The 12,919-nt window shown below is 36.0% G+C and overlaps 1 protein-coding gene across 1 annotated transcript in view; it reads left to right on the forward strand.

Annotated features, from left to right (window-relative positions):
* Nucleotides 1-12,919, forward strand: part of CDH12 (cadherin 12) — a 596,819-nt gene that overhangs the window by 541,520 nt on the left and 42,380 nt on the right. The window contains exon 8 of the mRNA XM_071553154.1: nucleotides 4,832-5,019. Within this exon, the coding sequence (XP_071409255.1) occupies nucleotides 4,832-5,019 (188 nt within the window). The remainder of the gene's footprint in view (nucleotides 1-4,831; nucleotides 5,020-12,919) is intronic.

Here is a 12,919-nt window from a genome sequence, read left to right on the forward strand (position 1 = left end):
AGAACCTCAGCTAGGAGAGGCATAAACACATCTCACTGCTGAACTAAATCACATCTGTGTAGTTTTAGAAGTGCATGCATCAGATGGCACTAATTATTAGACTGATTAGCTGTAGCTGATGTAGCAAGTTTAGTATACTAAGCAACTGTTTGTATAAGATTATCCTTTACTTTGCCTGTTACACTGTTGCTAAAACACCAGAACGTAAATATGAGCTGTTGTCTTATTATTCTTACTAAACAGACAGAAATCAGTGCTCTTACAACCTGGTCAGGATAAAAAGTGAAATGCTGTGGTAATTTAAGCTAATAAGAATATTATATCATACACAATCTGTTGTTTTGTTGATTTGTTGGGGGGTTTTTGGTTGTTTTCTGTTGTTTTTTTTGTTTGTTTGGGGTTTTTTTCCCCCCTTTGGAAACATGAAAGATTTAGATAAAAGAGAGATAATTTCTTTTATTTCAATCTTTTTGCCTTTAAGATTTATGCTATCATGATTAACTGCAATGCAACAATTTGGCAACCAACAGCTGAAAAAAGTATACACAGATAGAGCAGGAGGGGTTAATTTTGCATGCACAGCAGTACATGTACAATGACAGACTAGAAAAAAATATTCCAATAACATTTACAACTGTTTGATTGAAGGTCATTATGCAGTTGTCTTAAGTCCTTAGATGCTAACCTTGGTTATTTCTCAATGGTTGTTTTGCTGATGAGAAGTAATGATGGTTTTCGTTTGTTATTCTTATCAAAACTGAAAATGTTTTTGGTAAATGGTGGTGTAACCACAAACTGCAAGCATAGAAAAACATAAAAAAAATCAAAACCCAGAACAGTTTTTGAGCCTTAAAAACTAAAACTAATCTAATCATGTCAAAGGAACCATAAATGTGTGCTGCATTTTAGTCAATATGACTGATTACCTGTCACTCGCTCTGATTTCTTCCCACTGTGTGTTTTGAAACCGTCTTTGTTTCAGAAATTCAGAGTCAGTATGTGTTATTTGTTAGCTAACCTCTGCCTGGGTTTCCTGAATATTTTGGATCTATTTAATTAGCCGTGTCAGTTATTTCAGCCTAAAAGCTTCAAAAACATCATCACTCATTTATTTTTATCATCTTTGATGCTGCTCAACCTGAAACAAAAGTCTTGGCCAGGGAATATTCATTGCTACCAACTTTCCTGTATGTGAAAATATTCTGACCTGAATGCAATATATGTGACTGAAATGAAAAAAAAAAGAGGAGCTTGATGCCAAAGGGGTTTTTGTTCTGATTTTCACATTTTGTAGATTTTAGGAACACAGTAGTTGTGGATTTTTAGAGGGTTAATATTTCTAACAGTTTAATGCCTTTCTATCACTACCCCTGTCCCAGAACAGGGAGCTCAAATTCCTTTAGTTAATTAATCTTGTTTAGACTCCTTTCCAAGGTAAAGAGCTGAAGGATATCAGAAGGCCTACAGAATGAAACATAAACACAGGTCAGAGTGACCCAAAAGCCAGTGCTAGTTGCAGAGTCCAGTTTTGTACTGCACTTTCAGGAAATTAAGGGCTTGTTCTTGTAGGACATCTCATATCACTCATCCCTTACAAAAGAGAAAACTTTTTTAAAAAAAGAAAAAACAAGCACACAAACAAAAAACCCCCACATTTAAAAGAGATTTATGCAAGTAGAAGAAGGATTTTTGTTGTCAGAGAAGTCGTGTGAGACAATCAACAAAATCTGGCAGAACTGTTCAAGCAACGTAACCTGCTGCAGTGAAAGTTTGTCTCAGCTGCTTGTTCCATCATTTCTGGAAGTGGAAGAGAACAAGGTTTTCAGGACCTTTGGAAGTAAAAGGCTATTACTTAGGCTGTTTCAGTACACATCTATAGCAAATGGAAGTAGGAATGCATACAGGCAAAATGGACAATAAAAATTGAATAATGCTAAACTGTCACAGCAAGTCCATAGCAAGAAGTCATGTCTTCTGGAAACAGAGTAATAAAAATCTACAAAACTGTCTTTCTGTCTGATTTCATGTACCACGTATATTGAACATTTCAAATATCATCTGTGCAAAGACCAAGCCTGTGTGAGTTCAAAAAGTGTTTAGATGACACTCTCAAGCAAAGGCATATGACATGATTCTTGGGATGTCCTGCACACGGGCAGGAGTAGCACTTGATGATCCTGATGGTTTTCTTCCAAATCAGCATATTCTATGATTCTACTATCTGGGGAAAGGGATTTCTATGCTATGTATTATATTCACTTGAAGTTTTCCCCTGAGCTGGCAGCAATATGCATTATTTGTTTCCATTTATTTTATTCTGAAAGCATATTGTCACAGTAGTACCATTAGCAGCTTCCATACTTTGTGAATATTGCAGGAGGACAATGGCACTGTAATTACATACTACATCTTCAGAAATCTGACTCTTGCAGAGTTGAAGATTACTTCAGAATTCCAAATTAATCTGAATGACCCCATCTTTATTGCTGCTGAATTTCTGGAAATGATTAAATGCCAAGTAATTGAAAATAACTGATAAAAGCCTAAACAATCTGAAATGAGTAATGCAATCTTTCCTTGACTGTATTTATGTCCCATTCCCTTTACAGCCAGTTAAAATATTTTATAGACAAATGTTTATTTGAATGAATCTGAGTGCTCTTCAAATCACTAAGAATAGATCAACTAGACAAAGATGGAAAAATCCATTATCATGTGCTCCTACATTTCACATTCACCAAAACTGTGGCTGTAAACAGCAAACTCTGAAGCAACGATTTTTATCATCTAATATAAGTGGCTCTAAAAGACATGGGCATGAGGGCTAGAACTATGTTGTGGAACTTAAGATATGATTCAAATGTAGTCAAAGCACATTTGGGTCTATTTTCTTTCTACCTTTTTTGCCTAGTAGAGACCCAGCAATACACGTATTTTTAAATGACAGTAAGTAATAGTAGAATTTGTGATAATCTTGTGAATACATGTTAAAATTCTATTCTCTACTCAGAGTCATTGAAGTGCAACTAAGAAATAGCTGAGATTATCTTGTCATGATACCATTCTGCATCATAATATTCCTTTCCTGCTGTTAAAACAAGACTAAGAAGTAGAGCTTCTTATACAATTTTACATTCCCTTGCGAAAAAGAAGGAAAGGTTTCTTTAGTATGTTTCTCAGAAAAAAAAAGTAGTGAAATGATAATTGCACAATCTTTAGTAGCTCAGTCAATGGGTAATATAAAGCTGTACATGGCAATGTCCAAAAGTGAGTGCTGACACAAGCTGACTTTACTGATAGGGATTTTCTCTAACAAACAAAACAAATTTTGCCTTCTGGTATACTTTGCATACTGATAGCATAGGGAGAAGCAAAGAAAAGAGATTTTCTCAGAGGCAGTCAAACAGACAAATAAATAGGTACCATAGCCCAAACTACTAGCTCATAAAAAAGTAGGGCTTTTTCCTAATCCAGCAGTGCAAATGTATTTTTTTTTCCTCTCCTGGAAATGTTGCAAAGCTGAAAAAGCTGACACAGCATGCACTGTAAGGAGATAATGACAAGGAAGAGTGTCTACTGTTTAATTCAGTGGCTGGATGTGAAAGTCATCTATCCTGCCGATACATAATATACAATTTCTCAGAGCCTCATTTTGTGATGTGTGACTGAACCACTGCCCGGCAGAAATCTGTGAGACATCCCCCTAATCAGGCCCCCTGATCAGGCCAGTGCTGATGGTTTCAGAGGGAGCTGCTCTGTGAGAGCTGCAGAACATCGAGCAAGGAAAACAAAATACTGGGGCTAGCTTTCTGGAGAGCCAGGATGAAGTGAATCAAACATCCTGGGCTCCAAATCTGCTCCAAAAGTTGCTGGAAGTTTGACAGCAAAGGCTGTTGTGTGAAGAAAGGCAAGCACTGCATGCCCACTCTAAACACTGGTCTGGTCTTGGAGGTGTTCACTGACAGCTGTGCAAAGCAGCAACTCCAGTGAGAGATGCAGCAAAACAGGGAAGGTGGGCACTTTGGGAGCACTGAAATAAGTCAGGGCACCATGTTATAAACCTGGCCTGCTGCTATTCCTGTCCTTAAAGTCAAGGCTGTCTCAAAGTACTTTGGACTTTTTATTTTAGCTCATTTTTTCAACATACGTTTTTCCCTGAATGAAATAATTTTCTTCTCTCATACAATGCTTGTATTAAAAATATGTAATTTTTGAGGGCGTTGGGTTTTTTAAATTTTATTTACGCTTGTAGTAAATAATATGAAAGTGAGAGCGTTCAAAGCTAAAAATTAATGTTTATCTCTGAAATTTTAGTAAGAGCACCCTCTGGTGGCTCATGTATAAATGATACTCTTTAAGTCTACCCTCCACGAGGAATTAAGAATGTATTTATAGCATTGACTTTTAAAGTAGTATGTGGAAATCTTTTTTCCACTGTTATTTTTTCCTTTCAGCTGCTATGAAATGCTTAAATATATTTTCTCCAAAAAAAAAAAAAATCTGAAGGAAGAAAATGCTTATAAACCTGTACTGTCTGCAAATAAAATTTAATTCAAAAGAGAGTCAATCACATGCCAAATTAAATATACAAATATAGAATATAGATTGTAGATAGGTACGCGTAGGACTTTTCAGAGGCATTGGACAAAATCTGGGGGAAGTCAAAGGGTAAAACATGCATATATTTTTCCAATCCTTTGATGTTTTGATCTCCTAACTTTAATTTGTTAATTTAAATCTTTCATTTTGCACAGGTTCCATGATTTTCATCAGAAATACTGTCTTAATTACCAAGAAATCCCCAAAATTACTATCTGCCACTTTGTCATAGGTATTTTCCATTTAAAAGTACCTGAGTCCTCTCATGTTGGTTCTGCTATTGGACGGATCAGAGCTGTGGACCCTGATTTTGGGAAAAATGCAGAAATTGAGTACAACATAGTTCCAGGAGACGGAGGAAACTTGTTTGACATCACAACAGATGAGAACACCCAGGAAGGAGTCATTAAACTGAAAAAGGTATGTGACACCGATGGGTGGATGAACCTATGGCTCAAATGAGAAACTAGGCAAGAGAATTAAACATTGTGTAGTTTTACCTCATCATTAACAAAAAAGTACTTTATGTCTCTATTATAATCTGTGGTTGTGATCTTTATCTTAAAAGACATTGGAGTTTAGTCTTTCCTTTCTCATACAATCAGATATGACTGTTTATGAATTATGTCAGTGCAAAGAAGTGATTTTTTTTTCTGTATAGAAGTTATCACTTCTCTTTTATGGGAAAATTTCAACCTAAAACCATATGAAAAACATTACAGAGCATGGAATGAAATAGCTATATTTTATATTTGAGATAATGTGTTTCATTATAACTTACAAGCATTTTATTTTGAGTATTTTTACTTTGTTATTTTAATAATGAATCTGTTGTACAGTAAAGTGGTGAACACAGTTTTTATTTTTCAGGGTAGGGGAGTCCCAAATGGTTGCAAATTGCCATGTCCTCCTTCCAGATTAACAATTGTGTCCCAAATAACTGGTTATCAGATGAAGGGGAACACACTGCATCTCAGCTGTTGATGTTGCTTTAGTGTACTGGACAAAGTTCAAGATTACTGAATTTATGAATTTCAAAGATGTATGTCACTCAGATTTTACTGAAAGCAGTCAGTGGGAGAGATCCAAAACCAGGACTGGCACATTTTAACCAGTGGTTGTTTTCTGAGCCCAGGCATACATATACACCAGTTGTTGTTCAGTAGAAAGAAATCTGAGCCAGCAGCTCATGTTGAATGATATGGTTATATTTTATAGACAGTTCACGCTTGGAGGTGAAAATTCTGTAAACCACTATTAGCTGAGCACTTCACAAGGGTTTGGGAAGGAAAGAGTTCTGGACATATGTATTAAGCTTTAGGAAAAGTTAAGTTTTAGTTCCAATAAAATTTAGAATTTAGGTACTTAAATTCTCCCAGCTCTGACCATGGATCTATATTTGCATTATGTTCATTCTAATATTGGAAGTCCTGGCTTCAATCTCTTGACCTGGCAAATAGTAAATTATCCAGGGGTGCATTAAAGGACAAGGTGATGTCAAGTCCCTTGCTCTTCTGCTAGTTTTAATGACATAAAATGGAAGCCACTCTAGCCACAGGAAGTCATTTGTCAATGAGACATCAACTCTTTGTTCTCTTCATACTCCCTCTTCTTTTCTGACTAAAAGTTTGAGTGTACTGTTTCCTTGTAATGTGAAATTGTAAATTTTGTTCCATTTTTTTAAAAAAACCTTCTGATCACCTTTTTCCCTCTATGCAGATGACTCAAAAATAGGTCCTCCTGGAACTGTCAGGCTGAGCAGCTGCATGACCCTCCATATGCACTGCCAGTCAGAAATGGCAGTGAGTGGGAACCATTGCAAAATGAATATTTGATCATTAACAGCATATACTTAATAGAATTCGGTTCTCCCTGGATTAGTCCTAAGCCTCAGCTGTGCTGCTTGTTTTCATACATGATAGAATTTTTCCATACTTATGCTTAAGTTTTGTTGCTGGGAATGACCCTTCCCCCCAAAAACAGGACTCTGAGCCACGTTAGTGTAGGGTAAGATAAAAAGTAAAGGTCCTTTAATAACACAGGGCCTACAGCCCACAGGAATACAGGATGACATGCATGTGTCTCAGTTCTTGTTTCCATGGCTTTTATAATAAGATCCCTCCAATCATTGCTTTACACATTTCTCAGTCCAGCCCCAGTCCCACCCCTGGTCCAACCCCCTGGAATTGGGTCTGGGGTCGTCAAGACCCTCTGTCTTCATCAGCTCTTCTTCTTCAGGCACACAAAGGTCTCTTGGAGTTCATCCAGTTCTGGCTTTTGGGTCACTCTGACCTGTGTTTATGTTTCATTCTGTAGACCTTCTGATATCCTCAGCTCTTTACCTTGGAAAGGAGTCTAAACAAAATTAATTAACTAAAGGAATTTGAGCTCCCTGTTCTGGGACAGGGGTAGTGATAGAAAGACATTAAACTTAAACTGTTAGAAATATTAACCCTCTAAAAATCTACAACTACTGTGTTCCTAAAATCTACAAAATGTGAAAATCAGAACAAAAACCCCTTTGGCATGAGTATATTTGTATTAGACTGTATAGGCAAAACATTCAAATTGGCAACTCAGATTCCAACAGCATGCATATATTATTTTTTACTGACAAAGAGCATTTACACATGAATTTGCCTGATACAATTATCATGGGACCATCACATGCAAAATGCCTGGCCACTTTTGAGATCACTATATGGGTAATTACATGATCTCTAACAGAACCACTAACTTGAAAAAAAAAGAAATTTGACACAATCAGTTCTATATCCAGACACTAAAGAATTGGTAATTGTATTTTGCTGCATATATTTAGTCTTTTCAGTACCAAGATATGGTATAATCTGAAAATTTAGAGCACTTTTAAAAAAGCATAATGTCAGTCGATGTTGCCTAATATAATGTAATCTATCATTATATCTCTGTCAGTGAACAGGAGGGGTAAGAGCTTAATCCTAATCCCTTCTTAATCTTATTCATCATAGTGATCCTGGGGACAGTTACAAAATGTGAAGATCAGGAAATACCAGCTTTATTCTATGGAGGAATATGGAAGATAAATAAAACAGACAGGTCTTCCAGCAAAGAATGCCTTTATACTGACCCCACACAAAACTTTTCTCAGGGAAAAGATCCCTTACACTAAACTTTAAAAGATCTAAGTGTCTTAAGACATTTTGGAATTTTCCAAAATCTACACACTTAAGTCCCTTATTGGATTCCAGGTGAAACAGGAGTAATCTGGATTCTTAAAGATACTGTTCACTCAGTTGTCTTTTTATATACTCTACACTTGTAGCAATATAAATGTGTTTTCATGAGTTGAAATTTTCATATTTTCAGAAGTACTGGGCATTCATAATTCTATAGACAACTACTGAAATGCATGCTACTCATACTGTACAGGCCTACAAAAGCACTATTCATTTGCCTGAAGAAAACTAATTTTCTGTTGCATGATGCTCAAAACAGTGATTTGACCTCGCAGGATTATGGAAATATTTAAATTAGGTATGCATACAAGTCATTCTTTAAATAAAATGAAAGATGGTAAATGAATAGGACCAACACATTCAGTAATGAATTATATGAATTCAGACATGAATTACAAATAACACTCAAAGCTAAGAATAAAAAGTGCTTTAAAAACAGGTTTTCACTTTCTTCTGTATCATAGCATATTCTGATGCTGTAAGTGCTGAGCCATTTCAAAGCCATTTATAAAGTTTTGTTATTTTCCCTGAAAAATTTCTTGCAGCTAGAAAATGTCAGTCACTGCATAGTCACTCCTTTTGTTCTGCTGTTATGCAAAAAAATATGGAGAGATTTCTATATCAAAACTGAGAAAAATGAAACCTTCTTGGACTACATTTATTTTTGATGGAAAATATATTTAATGATAAAAATGCACAGACTAAACTGTTCCTTTCAGCACACTAAGTGTGTCAGCAGAGGCAAAAGGCCATTCTTTGCTTCTAGGATGCTAAATGGGCACAAAACACTACAGCCGGACAAGTTGCAGATTTTAAATCATCTGTATTGGCTGCTCATTTATTTTTGTGCTATGATCCGATACATCTGATTACTACTACTGTTGTGCTAATTACATAAATTAAAAATGAAATAATGTTTCTTATATTCTGCTAAATAAATGATCCAAATGCCATTTAGCACCACTGTGTGGTTAGTACTGTAATAATTTCCTCTGTAAAAATGAAAAAAAAAAAAAAAAGGAAAATACCATCCCTAAAAAGAAGGGTAAATGCTTGGGTTTAGGATAATGCTGTATACAGGTCTCTTTAAGATTAAGAAATATTATTATATTAGGGATAGAATTATAATTTCCTGCCTTGTCTGGTGCTGTTTAATACAGTGTTTGGTTCCTTGGATATTCAATGTCTACCATCCTACCAGAATGCTTCAGCAAACTACAGTGAATATAAGCTACAAGAAGCAGAGTGACAGAAGAGATCACCCCCATCATCTGCTACATAACAGAGTGTAGCGGCCTCAGTTGTGTTAGTCCCAGCCAAGCTCCAGATTTTGAATTCTTTAATCATAAAGCACAACAAACAGGAAAGGAAAAGTAAAGGAAAACAGGAGGGTCCAAACTTCGCTGAACAGTTGGCACTACATTTACTAAACTAAGAAGTTTATGCAAAAGGCTTATTTTGTGCAGAAGCTTTTTAATTGGCTCAGCATGAGCTAATCCAGAAACTGAGCAAGGTTCAAGCACTGAACTTGCTCTCCTTCAAGACATCACTTTACTAATTTGTGCAGTGTGTCATTAAAATCCAGGGAAAAAAATGGTTTCTAGGCTTCTCCTGGTACAATCCTACACTGCTCCACTGTATTGGGTGAACTTCTCCACATGGTTCAGTGGAAGCACAGGGAACATCTGCATCTTATTTTTTTGTAAACCGTGCACCATTGCTACCTGAAGAAGTGAAAAAGCTGTAGCCATGAAATCACAGTGTATTTATAGCAATGCATGATGAGAAAGAGTAACTTTAGTGATGATAAAGTACAGAAACTGAGGGGATGATCAACAGAACCAGTAGCTACAGGGAAGTATGTGCTTCCTTGTAACCTCAGGAGCCACTTTTTAAAAAGTTTTTGATTGCAGTCAGCAAGCAGAACTTTTGCTACTGGCTAAACTGAGTTGCCTTGCTCATGGGACAATGCATGTATGTAGCTGGGAAGTTGCTATAAGTGTAAGAGCAGTCTTACAACACAACAGTTGTACAACACAACAGTAAGCATGTCAGACTCCTGATGTCCTTCAGTGAGAACTGCATTATAGTTCCTAATTGCATTACTTCAAAAACTATACAAACTGCTCACCCCACACAACCCCTTCTTTCTCCAGAGGCAGGGAGTGCAGGTATGAGCAGAGGCACTGTCTGCCTTCAATCATAACTCATGAGTTTGTGTGAGTGGGATTTGTGGTTTTACATTTTGAGGAGGAAGAGCAGGCAATATTAAGTCTTTCAGTACAGACAGAAAGTGGTGAGCTGTGTGCAGACTCATTCCTAAAGATCATGGCAGCCACAGAGAAGAATGACAGGAAAAGCATGGAAGATGAGACCTTCAGTCTCTGTAGTTTGAGGACAGAGCAGCTGGGTTGCGTATTTTCCTAGAACAGGGAAAAAGCACCTTTGGGATATGAGTTTGATAATTGAGACCAGCAAAAAATAAATTTGGCCTACAGATCTCATCTTTACTGTGTGTTCTCAACTCTAATTAATGATTGCTCCTGGTTGATCTGTAGATTACTTTAATAAACTGTTCTACATTACCAGTTATTTCCTTATGCTATTTGAAATCCACTGCACAAGTGTAGTTGTTGAAACATAACTGCATGTGCAGAAGCTGTGTCAATACACAGCAAATAGTCTTATGGTGATATTTCACAAATCACACAGACACTCAACTCGTTTGTAGGGCTAAGCGTTGCCAGGTTTTGGGACCAGTATGTTTGACACAGAATTGTTCTACAATTGCTCAGTCCATCATCTTAGTATGAAGTCCAGACTAAGTCAATATGAACTTCCTCTCAACCCAGTCCTACTGTCCATAATTGTCTCTATGTCCTGGGTTTTACAATCTCATTCCAAAATACGGCTTTTCCATCACTGCTGGTGAGAGTTTGCTTGTGTCAGAAACAATATGTTGTATCTCTTACGTGTGGATAGGCAGCAGAAATTTCTGGAGTTTCCAGTTCTGCTTCTTTTTGAAGCAGAACAAAATAACAGGGTAGTTCTTTCCCCATCCTTGTCATGCTTGTCATCAGAATTCATTATATCTTTCAAAACATCTTTTTTTCTTTCACTTCTTTAGTTTTCTCTCTCTCTTTCCCTTTATCTATCTAATATACAATTTTAGATACAGGTGTATCTACATAGAAGCATTTCTTAACTTCTGCTTTGAATGCGGAAAACAGAAATATTTCAAAATATTTGTTTCTAACACAGAGCTGATTTTGTGCTCTCCAAGTCATACTAAACAAGTCTGTTCATGATACGTCCAGAGTTGCAATGTAAAGTGATTTGTCAGCATGTGTTACTTGATTTGGGGATTTGTAGAATGCCTGTGCTGTGCCCAGGTGTGTATATACGGATACACTTTACTAGGCCACTTTAAGGACAGCATGTAACTGCAACATAGGAAAAGACAGATGAGAACAAATTGGAGGGGTCAAATACATCTGTTCTGTCATTGCTATTTAGAATACCAACTAGAAATACTCCTTCAGTTTTTGAATGATTCACAGTTAATAAGACAATGCATTAATATCAGCATAAATTCTCTTTAGTGTGGAAAAAACTGTAAAAAAACTTTTGCTTATTAAACTTTTGCTTATTAAAACTTACCTTTCTGCTTTTAATTAATTATTATTATTTAATAATATATAATATATAGTGCAAAATATTTATATGCAATTTGTGATATATTGTATAAAATAGATTGTTATTCCATTGAATAAATAATTTCTATAGATGATTTATTAAAATTTGATTAAGTAATTCCATTAAAATCTGATTAATTTAAAGACATTTCAATAGCCTTACAAGGGGTATTTTGTAAGATTCAAACATTCTACTATGTATTTGCACTTACCAGGATTCCAGATTATAAATTAAAATGGGACTGAGCACTCAGACATTTATTATGTAACGGAAAACCACATTTTAGGGTTTTTGTTTGTTTGTTTGTTTTTTCCTATATGTCATTAAAATGCTATGTGGAGCCCTCACTTCCTTGACAGATTTTAATCGGAATTACTAAAATAAATATATAATAAAATGGGGGGTTTTAATGTCTTTAAAACAAAAATTTCAAAAGGTGTTACCTGAGAGTTGGGCAGATATTCAGTTCTTCGGTTTTCAGACAGGCTCTGGAAATAACAGAAAAATGCTAAAATCTGAGAACTGTCATTGTTGGCTCAACAGTTTGAATCTGGGAAGACCAGAACTAATCAGGAGATTGGAGCATGGACTAGTCATAAACCCAAGGCATTAAACCCACACTCTTTTGTTGCACAACGTATGTTATACAAAATCTTTTTCTTTTTGAAATTAAATCCTAGGTTTACCACTAGCAATATTTCCCATCTCTCCACACATTTCAGTTAAGTTTAGCCTCACTTAGGCTAAAGGCTAAATTCTCCCGTTTTGTGGGAGTCTGTCACTGATTTCTTTCTCTGGTGATGGCTCATCACTTTCAGCCTATGTGTTCTTATTTTGACTGCCATCTGTGCTTTGCATTGACTACATATTTCTTAACCTCTAACTATGTTTATCATCAGAAGGAGAAAGAGATGATGAGTTGCTCTGAAGTTACAGTGGAAAAAAAACATTATCCTTTCTTGGGATCACACTGTCTTTTTTTTTTTTTTAATATACCTTAGCATTACCTCATAATGCTGGGGAGTAGAGAAATAATTCCTTTAAATCTTATTTCTTTCTGAACCCCTTGCATCATGAAAAGTTGTGACTGGGCACTGGCCATGACCTGGTATTCCTACCTTGAAGAGTAATTTGGTGAAAGAGCCTGCAAGGACTTCATGAGTTTTGGCTCCTTCCATTAAAACATGTCTCTGCAAATATACTGATGCATTATAAGAACCAGTCTGAACAGTCTTAATGCAATTTTGGGGATATGAACGATACATACAAGGCACTACCCAGAATTACTATGAGAGCTTAGATTTCTTGATTTATCTGTCTTAAAGATTTATCCTTAGCTTAACACCTTGTACTTACTTGGACTTTTTCCTTTCAAGACTAGTTCTTTAAATTTCAGATTTCTTCAC

This window comes from Pithys albifrons, chromosome 4 (assembly GCF_047495875.1).
Source record: "Pithys albifrons albifrons isolate INPA30051 chromosome 4, PitAlb_v1, whole genome shotgun sequence".
Taxonomy (NCBI): Eukaryota; Metazoa; Chordata; class Aves; order Passeriformes; family Thamnophilidae; genus Pithys; species Pithys albifrons.